General features: G+C 43.3%; 1 protein-coding gene across 1 annotated transcript in view; it reads right to left on the reverse strand.

The window, feature by feature from the left end:
• LOC311111746 (transient receptor potential cation channel subfamily M member 7-like) overlaps positions 1–26,358 on the reverse strand; it is a 69,273-nt gene that overhangs the window by 18,472 nt on the left and 24,443 nt on the right. Inside the window, exons 8-25 of the mRNA XM_084154560.1 lie at positions 23,098–23,272; positions 22,856–22,979; positions 22,213–22,285; positions 16,474–16,574; positions 15,906–16,040; positions 15,629–15,682; positions 15,353–15,493; positions 15,017–15,151; positions 13,701–13,978; positions 13,106–13,334; positions 12,721–12,876; positions 11,795–11,938; positions 5,694–5,822; positions 5,018–5,269; positions 2,226–2,400; positions 1,045–1,177; positions 677–861; positions 163–295 (exon numbers count right to left, since the gene is read on the reverse strand). Coding sequence (XP_084010686.1) covers positions 163–295; positions 677–861; positions 1,045–1,177; positions 2,226–2,400; positions 5,018–5,269; positions 5,694–5,822; positions 11,795–11,938; positions 12,721–12,876; positions 13,106–13,334; positions 13,701–13,978; positions 15,017–15,151; positions 15,353–15,493; positions 15,629–15,682; positions 15,906–16,040; positions 16,474–16,574; positions 22,213–22,285; positions 22,856–22,979; positions 23,098–23,272 — 2,752 coding nt within the window. The remainder of the gene's footprint in view (positions 1–162; positions 296–676; positions 862–1,044; positions 1,178–2,225; positions 2,401–5,017; positions 5,270–5,693; positions 5,823–11,794; positions 11,939–12,720; positions 12,877–13,105; positions 13,335–13,700; positions 13,979–15,016; positions 15,152–15,352; positions 15,494–15,628; positions 15,683–15,905; positions 16,041–16,473; positions 16,575–22,212; positions 22,286–22,855; positions 22,980–23,097; positions 23,273–26,358) is intronic.

Raw genomic sequence — 26,358 nt, forward strand, 5'->3', positions numbered from 1 at the left:
TCTATTGAATATTGAACTTTGTTGATATGTTGCCATAGAGTTCAACATTCACTATTCAATTAACCTCCTAATCCTCTTATGTTATATAGACACTATGACTGTTACTGTCAATGTAAGAGTAAAATAACAACTGTGGTGAGCGGTAACTATGGTAACAGTTACCTGTCAGAGGTGAGGCGGATGCGCTCTTCGCTCCCTGAGTGGAACTGGTCGTTTTTCTCATGGAAGTACGTCTCCACACACTGCTCCTCAAAGTCATGGAGCTTCTTCTGATCCTCCTCCGTTAGAAACAACTCTGGAGGGAGGAGGTAGGGAAGGAAGGAAAGAGGGGGAAAAAGGGAGAGGATGAAGAGTTTAGTTTCAACAAGGCATTTTACAGATCTCAATGTAACTTCTGGTAAACATTTTCAAATAACTTATTGTAGCTGCATATCTTTTTGCTGATAAACTAGAGAGCCCTGGGACACCTTTATACGTTTTATAGTCTGTTCATAGACTACTGGTGTCCCCCAGAGCTCGGTACTAGGTCCTCTCTTGTTCTAGCTGATCACATTTTTTTACATTTACATTTTAGTCATTTAGCAGACGCTCTTATCCAGAGCGACTTACAGGAGCAGATCACCAAGTGGTTCTGTCATATCTGCATTTTAGAGAGATAAATGGGTAGTTCCCGTACTTGGTCCGTAAGAGTGACTGTCCTTCTTCCTCTTGTGACAGATGCAGGAGAAGAAAGAGACTAGGTGAGAGAGGAGGATGAGGGGAGGAGGGAGGACTGGCTTCTCATGGTAGGCCATGACGAAATGATACCTCTGATACTTCCATACCAGATTACTGATTGACATCACTTGGAGGTACACATTACTGAGGAGAAGAGAGAGAGATTGCAAAATGGATATACACAGTGATGTAGAAATCGGGGAAAAACATGATAATAATAATGTTATTAATGAATAATAATGAGAATAGTATTGGTCACAGCAGAGTGCTCTACAGAACACCGGTGTGTGTGTGTGTGTGTGTGTGTGTGTGTGTGTGTAGTCTTACTTGAAGAAGGCGATGAGAAGGTTAACTATCAGTATGTATTGGACAAAGAGGTAGACTGCTTGTAGGAACGGAGTGATCCACACTGAAGCTGAGCACAGGTTTTTCACATTCGGTTCACTATTATTGGCACACACTGTGGAGAGAGGGGACTGGGTCAGACACACACACGCGGTGCTTCACACATCAAAACACAAAAAACACACGCACTTACATTCACACACATCCCAAACACACAGTGACAAGTGTAGATCATTCTCACACACACATACACACACAAACTACAGCTCTAAGCTCCATGGACTGGTTTTGCACAGCCAGATTAAGCTTTCTACTTTTTTTTGTGCCTAGTTTAGCCAAGGAGAAAGCACTGATACAGGGAGAAAGACAGGATCCTTCCTGGCTAGTCATAATTGGCTGAGATTTTAGAGTGGTTGGGTATGCTGAGATACGATTCCTGATTGGTCTGTCATGTCACAGGCTTCTGTCTATAACAGAATGGGCTCTTCTCTGGTAAGTATATAGATCATCTTTACCACAGATTTTTGGAAAGATAAAGCTATGGACAACTGCAAAAGTGTTGCTACAGCTCTCAAAAACATTGCTGCCCTGAATTTAGCTGGGTTTAAGTAGAGAGACTAATTTCTGGAGGACAATGCCATGCTGACTCCCATGTTTCCTCCAACTACAGTGTACGATACACCATTTTGAAGCACTGAGCCTGTACTTTAAGCAAATCACTTACATTTGACATGCCTCAAGAGAGAAATCTGGACACATGTGTACAATAACCTAAACTAAAGCCCTGATTGGTTAATAGCTGCTGTTCCCTACAATTGCTGGCTATACCTCCCCTAACAGGGGCCAACTGGCTGTGTCCACAATCAACTCCTAGCCCCTACCTCCTAGGGACTTGATTACTTATGAAAGAACTGGATAGGCATAGTGAAACGTATGCCTCTCCAACCAAGGGACTAGCATCTCAATCTATATAAATAAATAAATAAATAGATTTTGTAACACAGCGACTGTGTGAGGTGACTGTGTGGTGCGAGGCGTTGATTAGACCAAACATGGGTTTTTGATTGATTTCCAGTGCTAATCAGCTTCTCATGCCGTGGTGAGAATCCTTAAGAAAACTCTCTTACCATCGTAGTCGTTTATACTAGGCTCGTCTTCCTTACCGTCGATTTCATATGCATACACTTCCCCGTACATCATCCAGTATGGCTGGAAGACCACGTCTTTGAGCAGCGTCCAACTGGGCTCCTCATTTGGGTACAGGATGGCTTTTCGGGGCACACCATAACTCAACAACACCACCGCCATGATCACCACAATATAAAACATATTGGCCACCTAGAGGAATATATATATATATATATATACACACACACACACAATCATTATCCTATACATTATCATTATCCTAATATATACACACATTATTACAGGATGGCTTTCATGCCATAACGCAACACCAGCGCCACCTAGAGGAATATACACATTATCCTATACATTATCACAACAACATAAAACATGCTGGCCATCTGTATGAATAGATACATTACCACCACTATATTAAGGGCATGTACATGCAGTTAACCAGGTCTATAAACGTCCAAGTTCCCAGAAAATACTGAGAGAATTTCCAGACTCAGAATGAAAAGAACTGGTGCTAGTCTATCAAAACATGTTGATAGTAGACATTATTGCCACTATGCAAAACATGTTGATATATAGAGGTAACTGCCAAATTAAAGGAAACACTTGCATAAATGTGGGATACAAAGTATATTGAAAGCAGGTGCTCCCACACAGGTGTGGTTCCTGAGTTAATTAAGCAATTAACATACAAATAAAAATGCCCAGTTGCCATTATTTTGGCTACCATGGCTAGAAGATATCTTTCTTGACTTTGAAAGAGGGGTCTGAAAAGAGTATAAGGAGTTTAAAGTGTGTGTGTGTGTGTGTGTCTGTGTGTGTGTGTGTGTGTGTCAGTCACCAGATCTCAACCCAATTGAACACTAATGGGAGATTCTGGAGCAGTGCCTGAGACATTTTCCACCACCATCAACAAAACACCATTCTAGCTCCAACAGGGCAGTAAAATCTAGCAATACAATAACAATACATACATAATCCGAAAACTTTTTTTTAAAAAACAAGAAATTAAGAAATATCAGAAGGAGCAATATCAGAGTCCGGAATATAAAATGTATGCACGCATGACTGTAAGTCGCTTTGGATAAAAGCGTCTGCTAAATGGCATATTATATTATATTATATTAAATAGTGTGCGTAGAAAACTCCTCCCACATCCCTCCTACCCTGGAGCGGAGCCTGCCACCTGTTGGTCCCCACACACCTCATTCAATGTAATCAACCAGATCATGTCCACATGAAAGAGCCAGGGCTACCCCTTTAAATACCCCCACCTGCAATCATTATCCTCTTTCAAACCAAACCAGCATGGAACCCTAGAGATGTGCTATTGAGTGAAAACCATCCAATCTACCTTCATCCATTACCTAAATAAGTTGGTCAAAGGCTACCCTCCTCTCACCTTGTTCTTAAAGGCACTCCACAGTGATTTCACAGTCTAAGCAAACAAACCTCCGTCGGATTGGTTGCGGATCCGTTGCGTAGACTGTGTAGAGCCTTTTACAGACACACATTGTTCCCTTAGTTTCTTTGCGCTATTTTTCAGTGTGTATGGACAGTATATGAATAGAAAAGATGTGTACAGCAGTAGTTACTGTAAATAGAATTAACCATGACTAGAATACAGTATATACATTTAAATTGGGTAGAGCTCTGCTACTTGACCCCGACGGGCCCCAACATTAGGGCCAGGTGGGGCCTGTTTCTTCATCAATAACTACGGGCAGGGCTCAGGTATCACTAAATTGATCACTAATATTTGGAAGCGGAGCCATTTGCGCGTGTTCTACTGCGCAGTACAGTCATATCTGACTAAGATCATACCATGGTGTCAGAAGCGCTTCAACCTCGTCAAATATATACGACAGGAGAGATTATTTCAGAGAAAATAATAATGTTCCTTGAGTTTTGTCAGAGTTTAGAGAATGCTCTCTTATGTCTCTTCATTGAGCAGAGCAGCCCAAGTGGAGCCGTTGCTATGGCTACTCGCAGTGTACATGCACAGAGCAAGCTTCGCGCAGGGAGCGAGTGACAGACAGAGAGGAGCAGCTAAGGGATTTACTAACAGAGGAAGTTATTTCTGGTTTCGGGCAGGGCCGGCTCTTAATTTGGCAGAAGCAATCGGGCCTGGGTAGGGTAAGGCCTGAACGTCACGAGCATGGGTAGAGCTTGGACTTAAAATTCATGCCTGTGCAGGGCTCTAAAAGTGGGTAAAACAGTATGTAAACATTGTTAAAGTGACTAGTGTTCAATGTCTCTATATGTTGGTGTTTCCTTTATTTTGGCAGTTACCTGTACAATGTCAGCTCTATATTTAATATAATGTAATTGTAATAGACAATTTAATTGACAACTCAATTGTAATAGATATTGACATTATCATCACTATATAAAATATGTTGATATACATTATCATTGATATATAAAACATTTAGATATTTACATTTTAGTCATTTAGCAGACGCTCTTATCCAGAGCGACTTACAGTTAGTGAGTACAAACATTATTATTTTTTTATTTAATTTTTTCATACACAAACGCCATGCTCTACCAACTGAGCTACATCCCTGCCGGCCATTCCCTCCCCTACCCTGGACGACGCTGGGCCAATTGTGTGCCGCCCCATGGGTCTCCAGGTCGCAGCCGGCTACGACAGAGCCTGGATTCGAACCAGGATCTCTAGTGGCACAGCTAGCACTGCGATGCAGTGCCTTAGACCACTGCGCCACTCGGGAGATATACATTGAAATGTATATTACACAGTTGAAAAATTAATTTGGATTAGTAAAGCATTCGAAAAAAATGAACTCACCATTTTACCGATCATCATCACATACGGTCCTGCTTGCTGGTTGACTGCCAGAATATCTAGGAGTCTCACGTACCAGAAGATGATATTCAAGCAATACACAGTCCGGCCCGGGACAAGCACATCCTCTCCTCCTATCCTCAATCCAAAGCCCACAAAGAAGGTGACAATAGCCAGGAAGTCTGAGAGGTTAAAATAGTCACTGAACCAGACTTTAACCTTCTGGCTAATCTTCCCAGCTTCAGACATAAACATCTACAAAGAAAGAAACAGAACAGAAAACAGGACACAGAAATAGGAGATGAGTGCCTCGCGTAAACTGAGAGCTCAAATCAAATCAACAATAACATGCAGACAGAAAAAATGTAAACAAATAGTGATAGAAATTGAGATAGATATTCTACCAACGTGAATGGGGGCTCAGTACTTCTCTGTTTAAGCTGTCGACTAGAAGAATAAGGAATAAGGACCTTTTTTAAAGCAAACTGAACTATACTAAATTGTATTGAATCCTCTGAGAGCCAAAGATAGCTGGGTAAGTGTCTTGTTCTTCTCATACTAATGAAGGGAACATTCCCTACAGAGTGCACTGTCAAAAGCAGTGCACTATATAGTAAATACGGTGCCAATTGGAACATAACCATATTGACCTAGAGAGTAGGGAGCAGCATTAGCGTACCTCTCGTATCTTCTCGATGGCGGAGGTGAATATGTAGAGGATGACCACCCACTCTTGAGGAGACGGAAACTCGGGCATCCGGACCAGAACCACAAACGAGTACAGCATCAGAAAGCCCAGGTACGCCAGCTAGCCAGGAGACAACACTTACCTTTACACAGGCTATTATACAGGCCCACGATACACACCTTTACATACCTAACACAGGCTATTATACAGACCCACGATACACACCTTTACATACCTAACACAGGCTATTATACAGACCCACGACACACAGCTTTACATACCTAACACAGGCTATTATACAGGCCCACGATACACACCTTTACATACCTAACACAGGCTATTATACAGGCCCACGATACACACCTTTACATACCTAACACAGGCTATTATACAGACCCACACCTTTACATACCTAACACAGGCTATTATACAGGCCCACGATACACACCTTTACATACCTAACACAGGCTATTATACAGACACACGATACACACCTTTACATACCTAACACAGGCTATTATACAGACCCACGATACACACCTTTACATACCTAACACAGGCTATTATACAGACCCACGATACACACCTTTACATACCTAACACAGGCTATTATACAGACCCACGATACACAGCTTTACATACCTAACACAGGCTATTATACAGACCCACGATACACACCTTTACATACCTAACACAGGCTATTATACAGACCCACGATACACACCTTTACATACCTAACACAGGCTATTATACAGACCCACGATACACACCTTTACATACCTAACACAGGCTATTATACAGACCCACGATACACACCTTTACATACCTAACACAGGATATTATACAGACCCACGATACACACCTTTACATACCTAACACAGGCTATTATACAGGCCCACGATACACAGCTTTACATACCTAACACAGGCTATTATACAGACCCACGATACACAGCTTTACATACCTAACACAGGCTATTATACAGACCCACGATACACACCTTTACATACCTAACACAGGCTATTATACAGACCCACGATACACACCTTTACATACCTAACACAGGCTATTATACAGGCCCACGATACACACCTTTACATACCTAACACAGGCTATTATACAGACCCACGATACACACCTTTACATACCTAACACAGGCTATTATACAGGCCCACGATACACAGCTTTACATACCTAACACAGGCTATTATACAGACCCACGATACACAGCTTTACATACCTAACACAGGCTATTATACAGACCCACGATACACACCTTTACATACCTAACACAGGCTATTATACAGACCCACGATACACACCTTTACATACCTAACACAGGCTATTATACAGACCCACGATACACACCTTTACATACCTAACACAGGATATTATACAGGCCCACGATACACACCTTTACATACCTAACACAGGCTATTATACAGGCCCACGATACACACCTTTACATACCTAACACAGGCTATTATACAGACCCACACCTTTACATACCTAACACAGGCTATTATACAGACCCACACCTTTACATACCTAACACAGGCTATTATACAGACCCACACCTTTACATACCTAACACAGGCTATTATACAGACCCACACCTTTACATACCTAACACAGGCTATTATACAGACCCACACCTTTACATACCTAACACAGGCTATTATACAGGCCCACGATACACACCTTTACATACTTAACACAGGCTATTATACAGACCCACACCTTTACACACACCTTTACATACCTAACACAGGCTATTATACAGGCCCACGATACACACCTTTACATACCTAACACAGGCTATTATACAGACCCACACCTTTACATACCTAACACAGGCTATTATACAGACCCACGATACACACCTTTACATACCTAACACAGGCTATTATACAGACCCACACCTTTACATACCTAACACAGGCTATTATACAGACCCACACCTTTACACACAGCTTTACATACCTAACACAGGCTATTATACAGGCCCACGATACACACCTTTACATACTTAACACAGGCTATTATACAGACCCACACCTTTACACACAGCTTTACATACCTAACACAGGCTATTATACAGACCCACGACACACAGCTTTACATACCTAACACAGGCTATTATACAGACCCACGACACACAGCTTTACATACCTAACACAGGCTATTATACAGGCCCACGACACACAGCTTTACATACCTAACACAGGCTATTATACAGACCCACGACACACAGCTTTACATACCTAACACAGGCTATTATACAGACCCACGACACACAGCTTTACATACCTAACACAGGCTATTATACAGACCCACGACACACAGCTTTACATACCTAACACAGGCTATTATACAGACCCACGATACACAGCTTTACATACCTAACACAGGCTATTATACAGACCCACGATACACACCTTTACATACCTAACACAGGCTATTATACAGACCCACGATACACACCTTTACATACCTAACACAGGCTATTATACAGGCCCACGATACACACCTTTACATACCTAACACAGGCTATTATACAGACCCACGATACACACCTTTACATACCTAACACAGGCTATTATACAGGCCCACGATACACAGCTTTACATACCTAACACAGGCTATTATACAGACCCACGATACACAGCTTTACATACCTAACACAGGCTATTATACAGACCCACGATACACACCTTTACATACCTAACACAGGCTATTATACAGACCCACGATACACACCTTTACATACCTAACACAGGCTATTATACAGACCCACGATACACACCTTTACATACCTAACACAGGATATTATACAGGCCCACGATACACACCTTTACATACCTAACACAGGCTATTATACAGGCCCACGATACACACCTTTACATACCTAACACAGGCTATTATACAGACCCACACCTTTACATACCTAACACAGGCTATTATACAGACCCACACCTTTACATACCTAACACAGGCTATTATACAGACCCACACCTTTACATACCTAACACAGGCTATTATACAGACCCACACCTTTACATACCTAACACAGGCTATTATACAGACCCACACCTTTACATACCTAACACAGGCTATTATACAGGCCCACGATACACACCTTTACATACTTAACACAGGCTATTATACAGACCCACACCTTTACACACACCTTTACATACCTAACACAGGCTATTATACAGGCCCACGATACACACCTTTACATACCTAACACAGGCTATTATACAGACCCACACCTTTACATACCTAACACAGGCTATTATACAGACCCACGATACACACCTTTACATACCTAACACAGGCTATTATACAGACCCACACCTTTACATACCTAACACAGGCTATTATACAGACCCACACCTTTACACACAGCTTTACATACCTAACACAGGCTATTATACAGGCCCACGATACACACCTTTACATACTTAACACAGGCTATTATACAGACCCACACCTTTACACACAGCTTTACATACCTAACACAGGCTATTATACAGACCCACGACACACAGCTTTACATACCTAACACAGGCTATTATACAGACCCACGACACACAGCTTTACATACCTAACACAGGCTATTATACAGGCCCACGACACACAGCTTTACATACCTAACACAGGCTATTATACAGACCCACGACACACAGCTTTACATACCTAACACAGGCTATTATACAGACCCACGACACACAGCTTTACATACCTAACACAGGCTATTATACAGACCCACAGCTTTACATACCTAACACAGGCTATTATACAGACCCACGACACACAGCTTTACATACCTAACACAGGCTATTATACAGACCCACGACACACAGCTTTACATACCTAACACAGGCTATTATACAGACCCACGACACACAGCTTTACATACCTAACACAGGCTATTATACAGACCCACAGCTTTACATACCTAACACAGGCTATTATACAGACCCACGACACACACCTTTACATACCTAACACAGGCTATTATACAGACCCACACCTTTACATACCTAACACAGGCTATTATACAGACCCACACCTTTACATACCTAACACAGGCTATTATACAGACCCACACCTTTACATACCTAACACAGGCTATTATACAGACCCACACCTTTACATACCTAACACAGGCTATGATACAGACCCTCGACACACACCTTTACATACCTAACACAGGCTATTATACAGACCCACACCTTTACATACCTAACACAGGCTATGATACAGACCCTCGACACACACCTTTACATACCTAACACAGGTTATTATACAGATCCACAAATGTACGCCAGCTAGCCAGAAGACACACAACACACATACACCTTAATTAGTGTTATCACGATACCAGTACTGTGAAACCAGTAAGGAAGGAAGGAAAGGAAACAAGCTGACTTCATCTCTTGAGGAAAACCGTCCTCATGTTGGAAAAAAACTGCCTTATGTTGTCACAGTCACATTTGTTTATTTTGCAAGCTATAGCACACTGTTTTACAACAGCGCCACAGAAGTCTGCTTTGTGTTTTGTTTTTTTGTCAATGAAAATCTGGTATTGTAGTATTGTGATACTGGTATCGTGACAACACTCACCTTAACACACACACCCCTGTACACCAAGGCTCTAATACAGAATGACCCACATAGAGTAAAGCTGCTATGTGGTTACTAAACCTTTGTCCAAGACAACGCCCAGGGCCCATATTAACATTAAAAGTGCTGATCTAGGATCAGGTCCCCCCCGTCCATATATTCTTATTTAATTCATAATCTATATTAGCCCTTTTCAAACCTTTCCCCAGATATTCCAGAATTAGCACACCTGAATCAACTTGTCAACTAATCATCAAGCCCTCGCCGAGGTAAAATAGGTGTGCTAGTTTAGGGCTACCAGAGGAGGGGTTTAAAAAGGCTGATCTGTATGAGTCATTATATCAGCAGTCCTACTTTGTTCCTGGTTTGTGACATACCCCCAGGTCTTTTTAGAGGTGAACACTGTGAGCCTGACTAGTGAAGCTTGAAGTGAAGGAAACTACAGCATTCAACAACACCTCTCAGCCATTATACAGAACCCCCCCACCCCCCTAGACATCAGTCATTCTAACTATGGCCCCGGGGGTTAGGTAGGGTGTGTGGGGCAGTTGGCGGGCCATGACTAAACTGAGACTGATCAGTGTTGGGATCAGTGCTGACTGAGGCAGGCAGGGGTGATTATGTGGAAGCAGAAATCATGATGTGACAGATATGCAGTCAGAGCAGGATCATTGTGTGGCAGGCAGCATCATTATGTTGATGTTGATTGTGGGGTAGATAAGCGCATTGATCTGGGTACAGCAGCAATAGTTATGTTAAGGCCTGTTCTACTGATGCTATCAGGACATGTAAATGAGGCCAGGGCATCTGGAAAACCACCTGAGGGTACGTGTGTGTGTGTGTGTGTGAGAAGTATGCAGGGGGTGGGAGGTAGAGCTCTGGAAAAGTACACACACGCCCCAGCCTCCCTCTGTCCTCTCAACACGAACACGTTTCATGTCAGCCCTCTCTGGTCTCAGAGTACACACACTGGACGAGTTTAGCTTATTTTCAGACCATTACATTACATTGGTTCTAAAGGGAAATCTCCACCCACCCGGGACACCGAGCGATGCAAAACGAACTCATCCACACACACACACACACAGGACAGGATACAGGAAATATCCCATGAGGAGAAAGGAAACATCCCTTCCATTCAAGCTGTTTAGCTGCTCCACAGGGAGAACCATGATGGTCAGAACTATGCTGTACCATTAAACATAGTAGGGCCCAGAGTTTCTGCTGGTCAGTTCACATGGAGGGGGTAGAAGTAGGGTCTAGCGCAGGGTTCTTCAATTCCGGTCCTGGAGGGCCGAAACACCTCTGTTTTTCATCCTCTCCTTCTAATCAGGGGCTAATTCAGACCTGGGACACCAGGTGAGTGCAATTAACTACCAGGTAGAAATGAAAAACAGAAGTGTTTCGGCCCTCCAGGACCGGAATTGAAGAACCCTGGTCTAGCGGCTAGGGTTTCATACCGTGTTGAACCAGAACTTGACGATGGGGGCGTGGTAGAAGGCGTAGAACTTCCTGGTTAGAGGAAGTCTTCGGGAGCGGACCTGTGTCTCCGCCTCATCCTTCACCTCCACGTTGTCATCCGCCTTCGCCTCCTTGAACACGTCCTGGAGAAGAATCATGTTTAATAACGCATGTTTAATAGACTGTATAGACATGTACGCATATGTATATGTATGTGTATATGTCCATGTATATACATGTAGACTGAAAAGACTACAGCACCAGAAATTAAGAAACCATCAATTAAGCGAGAACTGCAGTCCAACCCTCTCTCTCATATAACTACCCCTCATAGCTAAATTCCAGGACCATCATAGCTACCCCTCACAGCTAAATCCCCAGGACCATCATAGCTACCCCTCCGAGCTAAATCCCCAGGACCATCATAGCTACCCCTCAGAGCTAAATCCCAGGACCATCATAGCTACCCCTCACAGCTAAATCCCCAGGACCATCATAGCTACCCCTCACAGCTAAATCCCCAGGACCATCATAGCTACCCCTCATAGCTAAACCCCAGGACCATCATAGCTACCCCTCACAGCTAAATCCCCAGGACCATCATAGCTACCCCTCACAGCTAAATCCCCAGGACCATCATAGCTACCCCTCAGAGCTAAATCCCCAGGACCATCATAGCTACCCCTCACAGCTAAATCCCCAGGACCATCATAGCTACCCCTCACAGCTAAATCCCCAGGACCATCATAGCTACCCCTCATAGCTAAGCCCCAGGACCATCATAGCTACCCCTCATAGTTAAATACCAGGACCATCAGAATACCAGTAGCACCAGTGTACATGCCAGAACAGACACAGTAAGATAAGAAAATACAACATAAACTAAGATAACAGATGTGATGAACTCTGTCATATTGATTCTGACCATCTGTATGTTGTCGGTGGTGTTATGGAAGTTGTGTTCGCTATCCTCCATGGTCATTTGATGGGCGTCCTGACTCTGAGGGATGTGGGACATCTCTGCCTTTGTCTTGAACTCCAACAGGAGGATGGCAGGAGGCACCAGGATACTGAGGATCACCTAGAAATATATAGATTATTATATTCAGATTATATTTCGTTTTTATATGTATTTATTATATATTTTTATTTATGTTTACTCAGGAGGGACCAGGAAAATGAGAATGAGAAAAAAATGAGAAAAAAACATAATACATCTATAATAACCGTCTAAGCACAGAGCCCTGTAGAACACCATTATGTGTGTGTGTGTGTGTGTGTGTATACACTGCATTGCTGGGCAGTGTCACCTTGTACCAGGAGTTCTTCCTCATGTTGAGTTGTCCCATCCACATGTCTGACAGCAGCAGCTGGGTACAGGTGTGAGCCACGAAGGGTCGTAACCGTGACGACACTGCCAGCTTCAGACAGGTGCTGTTACTCCAGTTCTTCAGTTCGTAGGTCAGCAGCTTCATCGCCATGGTTTCATCCTGTCTGAACGACTGTTCCAGGAGGTCCACTGCTAGAGTGCCAAATTCACTATAAAATAATAATATCTACATTACTCCAGACATCATCATCACTGCAAACATGACACGCATAACAGGGTATCAAACTCATTAAAAACACCATCATAAACATCATCATCAGTCACTGCAACACAGCACCTCATTGTCAGCACCTCACTCACAATAATAGTCTGACACATTACATACTAATACTCAGTAATACTCATACTTCAAGTAGCCTTGAGTATTAGTGACTACGTTTTAGTGACTACTAGTAGTAATGCGTCATACTTGGAGTACTCAAAGTATTAGTATGTCATCTGTCACATATTATACTCTGAGAATTAGTGAGGATTGAAGTGTCATAGTTATTTGGTGTGTAATGTGTCATACATACTTTGAGTAGTCCTTGAGTTCCTCAGAGGTGTCGTCGACCACGTCACTCTTCTTGGCCTCATAGCCCATGGAGCGACAGAGTTTACAGGCCACCAGGGCCTTGGCCATGCTTTCCTCCCCATGCTTCCAGAAGAACAGAGACATCTTCTGCCTATTCATCAGGACGGCCCACATCAGCAGTTCGTTGAACGGGTACGGGAACCTGCGCGTCTCCGGGTCGTCGATGTCAACTATCTCCTCCTTGGCTTTTTTCTTGGACTGGTCTGTCGCCGACTCCAACTAAGAGGGAGAGGGGTGGGTGTCGAGAGGGGGAGTTTAATGTAATCTGATGGCTCAGTTCTGTGGCGTGGGTTTGTATGACTGATCGTGTGTATGTGTGTACCTTGGATTTGTATTGATTTGATTGATTGATTTAATTCATGCTCGCAGTCAACAAGAGTAATGCAGAATGCACAGTTACATTTAGACAATACTTCAAAAACACAAAATACTACATTAAATTAAAAAGGTCCTATCTTACAAGAAATTACAGTTTAAAAAGTCACATTTTGTTATTAAAAAGTCTGATTAGAAATGTTCAGCCTATTTGTCCTTGCGTTGATGCTGGACAGTTGGTTCTGGTTGCGGAGTACTCTGCCAGTAATCTCCCATTCTCTGTGGTAGGAGATCCTGTAGACGGTGGTCAGGTTGGTGCATGTCAACGACCAATCTTACTGCTGCTTGCTCTCTCCATGACTGTAGTGGTGGAAGGGTCAGTGGGATGTCTCGGTTTTTTTGTTATTATCTTGCTTGCCCTTTTCTCTAACCTGTCCAGTGCATCTTGCTGCTTCTTTGTGCAGCCCACCAGCAACACACTGGCATACTCCAGGCATGGTCGGATTACAGTGGTGTAGATCTCCACAAGGTCATCAGTGGACAGGCCGTTCCTTGCCATCACACAAGTCACAGTCATGAAATAGAGACGCTTTGAAGCGTTTTTCACTGCCTGGTCAATGTGTTGGTCCCTACTCCCCACTGAGTTAGTTGTCCAAGTGGAAGCCATGGTATTTTGTGCTTGTTACAACTGGAACAGCCTGTCAACCCAGGATTAGTGGAGCTGGTTGGGGAGGATTTTTGGAATAGCAAATTCTTAGTTAAAAATACTATTTTTTTTACATTAAGAAGCATGTTGATACCTGCCACCCATTCCTTCAGTTACTTCACCTTCTCTTCCATTGAGGTGTAATTTTTAATGCTTGCTAGCCTTATAGCACGGTACAGCTCAGTCATCGGCGTAGCCAGTGTGTTCTCAAACGACTCTCCGTGTTGTGTGTGTACCTTGGGTTTGTATGGCTGTGCAGTCTTGATGAAGTGGTTGTGCCTGGTCTTTTCCTTCTTGTCGGCCTGGATACTGAACGACTCTTGGCTCTTCCTCAGGTGGGACCCAGGCCCCGCAGAGTGGCGACCTGACCTCTGGAGAGAGAGGAGGGAGTGAGGGAGGGAGCGAGACCGAGAGAAAGAGATAGAGAAAAGTTTACCTTCACCATTACTCTAAGTGAATCAATCAGTGAAACCGGAAGATCAAAATCAAAATTAGTTTATCCCTTGACCCTGAAGCGACCTCACCTTTTAACCTGTAATCTTCAACCCTTAACACTAACCGTTAACCCTTACCCTGCTGTTGCCGTGGAGATTGTTGTAGATGATCCTGAAGCGTTTCCTGGTGTAGTTGCACCTGTAAGTCCCGCCCATCAGGAACTCTATCACCAGGCCAATGTCAATTAACGTCATCTTGTAGTTAGGGGGGAGATTACCCTGGAAAGAATCATAATAAGAGTCATAGTGAGCCATACTAATCTAATCAACAACACCATCATCATCAATTACTATTGTTCAATTTAATAAAAACTTTATTGACAATCAATGGTTGACAGGAAGTCAAAGGTGTACCTGTTTGACATCCCTTACAAGGTTGAAGAGCGTTGGATTGGTAGGGGACTGTTTCTGGAACAGAAAAGACACAGATAAAAACACGATGCCCAGCAGGACCATGGACAAACAGACCATTTAGAAATGATTTTGACAGAATACAAATCAAACGTTAGATTCGAGAGGTTGCACGTGTGATGAGAACAGTAATGGTACCAGCATAGAGCCCTGTGGAGCATCATTATGTGTATGTGTGTGAAATTGGTGAGCTGTGTGTGTGTGTGTGTATGTGTGTTACCGTGTTGTATAGCTCCTCCAGTCGTGTGATGGTAAGGAACCTGTGCATGCTGACTCCATTCTCAATCAGGAGCTTTACAAACTCCACACGGTCCATCACTAAGGCATCCAGCATGGCCTGCTCCAACGAACCCACCTGCGCCCGCACACACACACACACACACACACACACACACACACACACACCTCAACAAGGATCCAACATTGACTGCACTAACAAGTGACTGGACGTTTCTATATCCTGAATAAATATACCAGACCAGTTCAGATTAGTCAAAATAAACAGTCTACTGGCAGCCTTCCTGTAGCCTGTCCCTTGGGTCATATAGGACCACTGACTCTGGAGTGGCTAGCTTAGGAGATATTTGGGGTTTAAATTAAAGGTTTTCATTTAGGCTGATACTGGTGAACAGCACATTCATAATAGATGCAGTCTTGACAGACAGACAACTAGCCAGCCAGCCAGCCAGAGACAGAGACACGAGAGAGACAGCCAGCCAGCCAGCCAGCCAGCTAGCCAGCCACACAGACAGAGAGAGCCAGCCAGCCAGCCACACAGACAGACGTACCAGTAGCTGTTGTCCATAGACGAACACATGGTTCTTGGCGATGTCCACCCGGTCCCAGGCCAGAGTCAGAACCAGCTGGTCAAACGCAGACTCATTGGTGCCTGGAGGAGTAGAACACGAATCAAATGTTATTGGTCACAACAATGCAAAGTTAAAAAGTAAGACAAATATTTGCTAAATAAAAAAGGAAATAGTAACACAATAAAAACAATAATTAGGCTATATAGAAGGAGTACCTGTGCCGGGTACGAGGTAGTTGAGGTAATTGATGTAATACAGTATGTACATGTGGGTAAGGGTAAAAGTGACTAGGCAATCAGGATATATAATAAACAGAGTAGCAGCAGCGTAAGCACACACACATGCACAGCATACAAACAACACACACGCAAAACACAAACATTACCATTAATGCAGTGTTTCCTGTTGACTTAGCAGCAGGATTAAGATAACAGGGCTAGGGGGAGGACGGACTACAGAAACAACCATACAGAATAATACAGATTCAATCCCATACTAACCACTACAGTTTACACAGGACCATATCCTAACATCCAACACTAATCGTCCATATAAATCCATGCATGATGTCAGAGTTACACACCAATTTGAAGTTAGGATTCTACTGCATGAAAGCTAGACAATCCCCAAGTTGCTCTCTGTGCCCTCAGTGGGCTCCTGATACATTCTTTCATATGATTTGGGAGTGCCCAGGCGCTTTACATTTCTCAAGTTGTGTTTCATCCTGTCTTTCTGACATAATGGGTAGAAATGTACCATGTTCCCCATCTATTTTATTGTTAAATGAAGACACTACTTTAGACCTATTTGGCTGGCTTGACAGCAGACCAAAGAATGATAGTATCACGTTGGCAGGCTCCTCATTCTTTAAGCAGACAGCAGTGGCTGCTATCATTCATGGACATTAAAAACATGGAAATATATGTAGGACTCATGCATGGGGCGAGAAAAATAAACATATTTGCTCTTTCATCAAATGTATGACTCTGTAAAAAGACTGCTATTGTGAACCACTAATCTAACTTTGGGTTGGGGAAGTCCTGTGGATGGGAAGGGAACTTGTTTGGCCTTGTCACTTGATTCTCTGTCTATGTGTACCTGTTTAGTGTACCTTATTAAAAAAAAATATATATAGTGCATACTAATACACAGTCAAATACAACTACCATGGAGAGAGAATTTCCTACAGGATTTAAAGTTCAAGTTGTATTTTCAGGATGTAAGTCCTGATGTGGGAGGAGGTACATTTCCATATTTACAAACATGTCTCTGTAACCTTACGGTTCATCTGATATGTTTATGGAGGAAATCTTAAAGTAACTGTCCAGTGAAAATCTCACTTTTAATAGCTCATAATCTGTTAACTCAAACCCAAATAATGTTGTTGACTTGTCCTATACTCATATTTGTGGCCAAAGCATAAATTACAGAAAAAAAAACACTTCAAAAACCCCACCTCAAAGTTGTATCTCAAACAGACTGTTTCAAAAATGCTTGCCATTTCCTCAGAGGAGACGTCTCATAGTTCCTCATAGAGGAGACTTCTCATTATCACCGAGGTGGCTGATCAGCCATTTACACCCACACCATTCTGTTGTTGCAGTAAGCCCACACCATTCAAACACAGACAAGCTGCTTTTTAACATACATACTTAATTACCATTTTTGGATGTAAAACTATTTCACTCATGTTGTAATTCATTATAGGTCATATTTCATAGAAATCTGGAAACACTGGACAGCTATTTTAAAGGTATTTCTATATGCTTGTGTATGTATCATTTAGGGTCTAATGAGCTATTGGAGGCCTCCTATTGAGGATGTGTTACTGGTTGACCAGGACTAATAATGGTTTGACAGGCTTGTATTTTCCTGCTGGCTAGGGATCTATTATGTTCAGTCAGAATGTCCTGAACTCTAGACTGACTGGACTGGTTCCTCTACATTTTACATTGACATTTTAGTCATTTAGCAGATGCTCTTATCCAGAGTGACTTACAGTTAGTGAGTGCATACATTTTTCATACTGGCCCCCCGTGGGAAACGAACCCACAACGCTGGCGTTGCAAGCGCCATGCTCTACCAACTGAGCTACAGGGGACCTATACTACGGGATCAAAGACGATCTACATAGCTGGTAGAAACGCTGGGCAGGGCGGACCAGGAACACATTCCTGCCTTTGTCTGATCTACTTATTTCATTTTTTATTTATTTATTTCACCTTTATTTAACCAGGTAAGCCAGTTGAGAACAAGTTCTCATTTACAACTGCGACCTGTCCAAGATAAAGCAAAGCAGTGCGATAAAAACAACACCACAGAGTTACATATGGGGTAAACACAACGTACAGTCAATAACACAATAGAAAGTCTATATACAGTGTGTGCAAATGTAGCAAGTTATGGAGGTAAGGCAATAAATAGGCCATAGTGCAAAATAATTACAATTTAGTATTAACACTGGAATGATAGATGTGCAGAAGATGGTGTGCAAATAGAGATACTGGGGTCCAAATGAGCAAAATAAATAACAATATGGGGATGAGGTAGTTGGGTGGGCTAATTACAGATGGGCTGTGAACAGGTGCAGTGATCGGTAAGCTGCTCTGACAACTGATGCTTAAAGTTAGTGAGGGAGATAAGAGTCTCCAGCTTCAGAGATTTTTGCAATTCGTTCCAGTCATTGGCAGCAGAGAACTGGAAGGAATGGCGGCCAAAGGAGGTGTTGGCTTTGGGGATGACCAGTGAGATATACCTGCTGGTGCGCAGACTACGGGTGGGTGTTGCTATGGTGACCAATGAGCTAAGATAAGGCGGGGATTTGCCTAGCAGTGATTTATAGATGACCTGGAGCCAGTGGGTTTGGCGACGAATATGTAGTGAGGGCCAGCCAACGAGAGCGTACAGGTCACAATGGTGGGTAGTATATGGGGCTTTGGTGACAAAGCGGATGGCACTGTGATAGACTACATCCAATTTGCTGAGTAGAGTGTTGGAGGCTATTTTTTAAATGACATCGCCGAAGTCAAGGATCGGTAGGATAATCAGGGCATGTTTGGCAGCATTAGTGAAGGAGGCTTTGTTGCGAAATAGGATGCCGATTCTAGATTTAACTTTGGATTGGAGATGCTCAATGTGAGTCTGGAAGGAGAGTTTACGGTCTAACCAGACACCAAGGTATTTGTAGTTGTCCACATATTCTAAGTCAGACCCGCCGAGAGTAGTGATTCTAGTCGGGCGGGCGGGTGCAAGCAGCGTTCGATTGAAGAGCATGCATTTAGTTTTACTAGCATTTAAGAGAAGTTGGAGGCTACAGAAGGAGTGCTGTATGGCATTGAAGCTCGTTTGGAGGTTTGTTAACACAGTGTCCAATGAAGGGCCAGATGTATACAAAATGGTGTCGTGTGCTTAGAGGTGAATCTGAGAGTCACCAGCAGCAAGAGCGACATCATTGATATACAAAGAGAATAGAGTCGGCCCGAGAATTGAACCCTGTGGCACCCCCATAGAGACTGGCAGAGGTCCAGACAACAGGCCCTCCGATTTGACACATTGAACTCTATCTGAGAAGTAGTTGGTGAACCAGGTGAGGCAGTCATTTGAGAAACCAAGGCTATTTAGTCTGCCAATAAGAATGCGGTGATTGACGGAGTCGAAAGCCTTGGCAAGGTCAATGAAGAGGACTGCACAGTACTGTCTTTTATCGATCGCGGTTATAATATCGTTTAGGACCTTGAGCGTGGCTGAGGTGCACCCAAGACCAGCTCAGAAACCAGATTGCATGGCGGAGAAGGTACGGTGGGATTCGAAATGGTCGGTGATCTGTTTGTTAACTTGGGTGAAGGAGAAGCAGGGGGGGCATGGTCAAGTTGCAGCGGAGGGTGCAGAGCTGGTGACCGGGGTAGGAGTAGCCAGGTGGAAAGCAGCCAGCCGTAGCAAAATGCTTGTTGAAATTTTCGATTATCGTATATTTATTGGTAGTATAATATAATATGCTATTTAGCAGACGCTTTTATCCAAAGCGACTTACAGTCATGTGTGCATACATTTTTACGTATGGGTGGTCCCGGGGATCGAACCCACTACCCTGGCATTACAAGCGCCATGCTCTACCAATTGAGCTACAGAGGACAGTGTTTCCTAGCCTCAGTGCAGTGGGCAGCTGGGAGGAGGTGCTCTTATTCTCCATGGACTTTACAGTGTCCCAAAACTTTTTGGAGTTAGTGCTACAGGATGCAAATTTCTGTTTGAAAAAGCTAGCCTTTGCTTTCCTAACTGATTGTGTATATTGGTTCCTGACTTCCCTGAAAAGTTGCATATCGCGTGGGCTGTTCAAAGCTAATGCAGTACACCACAGGATGTTTTTGTGCTGGTCAAGGGCAGTCAAGTCTGGGGTGAACCAGGGGCTATATCTGTTCTTAGTTCTGAATTTTTTGAATGGGGCATGCTTATTTAAGATGGAGAGGAAAGCACTTTTAAAGAACAACCAGGCATCCTCTACTGACGGAATGAGGTCAATATCCATCCAGGATACCCGGGCCAGGTCAATTAGAAAGGCCTGCTCGCTGAAGTGTTTTAGGGAGCGTTTGACAGTGGACCCATTACGGACGCAGGCAATGAGGCAGTGATCGCTGAGATCCTGGTTGAAGACAGCGGAGGTGTATTTAGAGGGTAAATTAGTCAGGATGATATCTATGAGGGTGCCCATGTTAACGGATTTAGGATTGTACCTGGTAGGTTCCTTGATCATTTGTATGAGATTGAGGGCATCTAGTTTAGTTTGTAGGATGGCCGGGGTATTAAGCATATCCCAGTTTAGGTCACCAAGCAATACGAACTCTGAGGATAGATGGGGGGCAATCAATTCACATATGGTGTCCAGGGCACAGCTGGGGGCTGAAGGGGGTCTGTAGCAAGCGGCAACAGTGAGAGACTTATTTCTGGAAAGGTGGATTTTTAGAAGTAGAAGCTCAAACTGTTTGGACACAGACCTGGATAGTATGATAGAGCTGTGCAGGCTATCTCTACAGTAGATTGCAACTCCACCCCCTTTGGCAGTTCTATCTAGACGGAAGACCACTAACAGATAGGCAAACATGCACACACAACTACTGAATACACCAGGACAGACTCATTCATGTTTGAGCAAAACAGGTGAGTACCTATCCTTTCAGAGCTCTCTCTTGCCCTCTGTCTTAGAGCCAGAATGGATAGAATAGAACGGAGAAAAGTGAGAAGAGGACAGCTTTATGTGTTGTGAGAATGGGGCCTCAGAGTACCTAGCAATAAGCCCCTCTGAGACCCACAGGGAAACCCCAAAAGAGATCAAGAGAGAGAGCGAGAGAGAGCGCAGGACCAGAGAGAGAGAGAGAGAAGGACGAGAAAGAGGACGAGAGAGAGAGAGAGAGAGAGAGAGCATGACGAGAGAGAGATTTAGACAGGGAGGGAAGAGAGTGATGACTTCTCAAAACATCTCTATAGTATCAGTTTCAAAATGAAAACATACAAATGAAAACTTTTGCTACACAACCCACTGTCTCGCCCTTCTCTTTGTGTTATTATTATGGTATTTTCATTTGCCTTCTCCCTTTCTCTAGGAGGTCAGAGGTCAGAGAGGAGTCATGGGCACAGATATTCTGTCAGTCAAACAGCAGGACACTGCGATGGAGTTACCCATCACACACACGCTTCAAACACACAAACGCTTCGCACACACACCTTTCAGTAATGCCCTCAGTATGGCCACATCGATATCCTGGTGGTCCTCAGAGCCAATTTGAAACACAGTGATCTGTCATTCAGAGGGAAGACAGAAAGAGAGAGAAAACAGGCAGTCATTCATCGTAAGTAATGCATTACATTCTGGTATTTAGGAAAAATGATAAGCGTTATTCTTATAATCCGTATCTTTATATTGATCATGATCAGACTATGAACAGAGGACACAGTATGCATTGTAGGATTCAGCATTCTCTTAAAATTAATTAAGTATTTGTATTTATTAAGGATCCCCATTAGCCGTTGCCATGGCAGCAGCTACTCTTCCTGGGGTCCAGCAACATTAAGACAGTTAATATGCCATTTGAAATATTACATTACATTTCATAACACTTCACCCAATACATTTAGTGTGCTCCCTCAGGCCACTACTCCACTATCACATATTTACAATACAACATCCATGTGTACGTGTGTGTAGAGTGGGTCTTATCATGTGTCTGTGCGTGTGTCTCTTCACAGTCCCCGCTGTTCCATAAGGTGTATTTTTATTAGTTTTTTAAATCTGATTCTACTGCTTGCATCAGTTACCTGATGTGGAATAGAGTTCCATGTATTAACTGTGAGTTAACTGTGTGTTTACCAGTTCTTTGCTCTTCATACATTCCATAAGGGTCTGGAAGAGGTGGATCGCATCGCTGTGGCTGAAGTTGAACGTCTTTTTGATCGTAGCGATGATTTCCGTATCCACACCATCAGGTAGACCCCTGAAGGGTTAAAGGAAGTTATGTTACCATCCATCCTCTAAGTAACGGTCCTAGCACAGAACCTTGTGGAAGCCCATTATATGTGGGTCAATGGGTTGGAGGAATGTGTGTGTCTCACCCCCCTTCCTCAGTCTGTTTGTGGACGTAGGCCAGTATGTCAGCAGCGCGGCCAGTCCCCTCACAGACCACCACAGGGACAGGGGGAGTCTCCTGAAGGTACTCCAACACCGTCAGAATTACGTTGGGACCCCCTTCAAATATCAACGCTACCACAGGAACACCCTGACCAATTCCTGGGAGGGAGGGAGAGAGAGAGAGAGAGAGAGAGAGAGAGAGAGAGAGACAAAGAGATAGAGACAGAGACAGAGACAGAGAGAGAGAGAGAGTCAGAAGATCACTAAATATGCTGTAGAAGAACATTGGAAACGTCTCAAATATCAACATTGTATGTTCATCTACTGTAGATCCTGTATTCTATCGGTCTCTGTTTGTGATGACAACAGGAAAGCAGTAAAGGGTTAATTGAGAGAGACATGTCACAGGTCTTAAACCACCATTATAAGAGGGTGTTTCAGCAGGTCATCGGACTGCCACACCATAATAACAGAGGCTTTCTACACTGGGTGTACATACTGTATGGGTGTCTGCCTAGGATATTATAATAATAGGGTATCTAAGGTTACTGTGATAATAGCCGGTCTCTGGTAAACTACTTCTGTCACACACTGGCACTTAGAACCACCACACAGAGACAGAACAGGCCAGGGGAGATACAGCAACTACGGTAGGAGACACTTACTGATATACATTTTTTGCTCATCTTTATCAAGGGTGCCAATCATTTTGGACCGGATCGTAATTCTTAGACATTGCCTTCAGGTGTCAAAGTACTCTCAACACACAGCCACAGAAGATGCCTGTGGCGAAAATAATAATAATAAAACGTTACGTTTAGATCCTGGATGCTAATTGGTTGATAGTCGTTAGTTATTTACAATAATCCACGGGTAATGCCTGTTAACAGTGCTATTTGAATTATCACCGTGCATTCACTGTCCCACAGCCCAGCCAGGCAATTCCAAAACTTTATCTCTACTGGACAAAGCATCTAGACATTATTTCCCCCATGTTTCTAGCCTAGCATTTGGTTTGTAACAGTGGGGGTTTGTCTAAACCTTGCAGTCTGCCTCTCCGATCTCTGCAACAATGTTGGAATGCAACCTTCAGCGTGCAAAATGAGAATGAACGTGTTCGGACGAAACAGACAGCTTCTCTGAGCCAGGCGAATTCATGCAGGCCTAGTCCTGGCCGTTCTTCCACCCTAGGCGAGAAAAACTAGAATAGTGTAGCCTACAGTGACGGGCCGCAATGCAATTTTATGACTGCCCATCCGTGTCCTACCGTTTGCATTGGCTTTATTAGCCTAATCCTGATTCCCGACCAAGGCTTAAGACTCATCATTTTGTCTATTTAAGATCTGCATGAGAGATACACAAGTTCATCAGGAGTTATGAGCCTATTTTCAGTGAGAATCAATGTGTTTACACAGCGGTTATGAGCCTATTTTCAGTGAGAATCAATGTGTTTACACAGCGGTTATGAGCCTATTTTCAGTGAGAATCAATGTGTTTACACAGCGGTTATGAGCCTATTTTCAGTGAGAATCAATGTGTTTACACAGCGGTTATGAGCCTATTTTCAGTGAGAATCAATGTGTTTACACAGCGGTTATGAGCCTATTTTCAGTGAGAATCAATGTGTTTACACAGCGGTTATGAGCCTATTTTCAGTGAGAATCAATGTGTTTACACAGCGGTTATGAGCCTATTTTCAGTGAGAATCAATGTGTTTACACAGCGGTTATGAGCCTATTTTCAGTGAGAATCAATGTGTTTACACAGCGGTTATGAGCCTATTTTCAGTGAGAATCAATGTGTTTACACAGCGGTAAATGCAGACGTGTTTTCTTCTTCGCTATGATCAGCTCGTAAAAAAATTGACAAATAGGCCTACAATTGAAATCATTGATTCATGACAATTTAGCCCACGGCGTGAAACTCCCGCAGCAGACGGGAGTAGCCTAATTTAATTCCATATTGTCCATTTTATTTTGACCTGTCCTGGTTTTAGGATATGGAAGTGCATTTTTATTTAATAGGGGTATGTGGTCGGAGACACGTGCCAAAAGTGTCTGTCTCATAACATTGTCATAAATATGGTCTCCAGTCTGTAGGCTACAGAAAAACCACATAGGTTACTAGTCTCCTATAGACTACATTATTTATGATAGGTGGCTTGAGTGTTGGTGAAGCAACGCAGCGCTGCTGATCTTCAACAGCACTCTGGAGAGGCATGCTGGGCATGGACAAGATAAATATTTTGCGCCCCTGGCTTTGCCAAAGTGGGCACTGCTTATCATGGGTTGGCATCAGCACTCACCTAAATAGCCCATATGCCATTGGGCGAGATACGTTTAGCTCAGAAAATGCCGCCGTTGTCAGCCACCTAATCCTGCCTAATGGGCGGGGCGGGCCCTGTTCATGCATCAGCATTATTATTATGGAAATATCCAAAGAAATGTCAATAAACAAAGGTGAAAAACAGAAATTGAGCTAGTTTGCTGTCATTCCAGCTGCTTGATGGGATTGTGTTAGCTTTAGTTGCTTAGCTAGCAAAGGAAAAATAGCTAGCCGGCATAGTAACCCTTAGCAATTAGAACTGGCGACCAGTCCGCTTGGCTAGCAGTGGTGCAGTGGTCTAAGGCACTGCTTTGAGTGGTGCCACTGCACCTGAGTGGTGAGTGGTGCAGTGGTCTAAGGCACTGCTTTGCAGTGCTAACTGTGCCACTAGAGATCCTGGTTCGAATCCAGGCTCTGTCGCAGCCGGCCGCGACCGGGAGACTCATGGACGGCGCACAATTGGCCCAGCGTCGTCCAGGGTAGGGGAGGGAATGGCCGGCAGGGATGTAGCTCAGTTGATAGAGCATGGCGTTTGCAACGCCAGGGTTGTGGGTTCGATTCCCACGGGGGGCCAGTATAAAAAAAATAAAAAAATAAAAAATAAAAAAAATGTATTCACTAACTGTAAGTCGCTCTGGATAAGAGCGTCTGCTAAATGACGTAAATGTAAATGTAAATGTAATGTGCCAATAAAACAAACAACCAGTGCTTTTGGCAAGCAACCTCAGAAATAGAACTCACAACTGGGGTTTGACCAGACTATATTGTTGGGTGGAAGGATGAAATCAAATGAATTTACTGTTAAAATGAAAACATGTTGTTAATCTTTTTTAAAAAATATGTTAGTAATCGTTTTATAAAAGCAATAAGGCACTCAAACCTGTGGATTATCATGAATAACACACTCAAGTATTGTTTAC

Source organism: Coregonus lavaretus (assembly GCF_964263955.1).
Source record: "Coregonus lavaretus genome assembly, chromosome: 37".
Lineage (NCBI taxonomy): Eukaryota > Metazoa > Chordata > Actinopteri > Salmoniformes > Salmonidae > Coregonus > Coregonus lavaretus.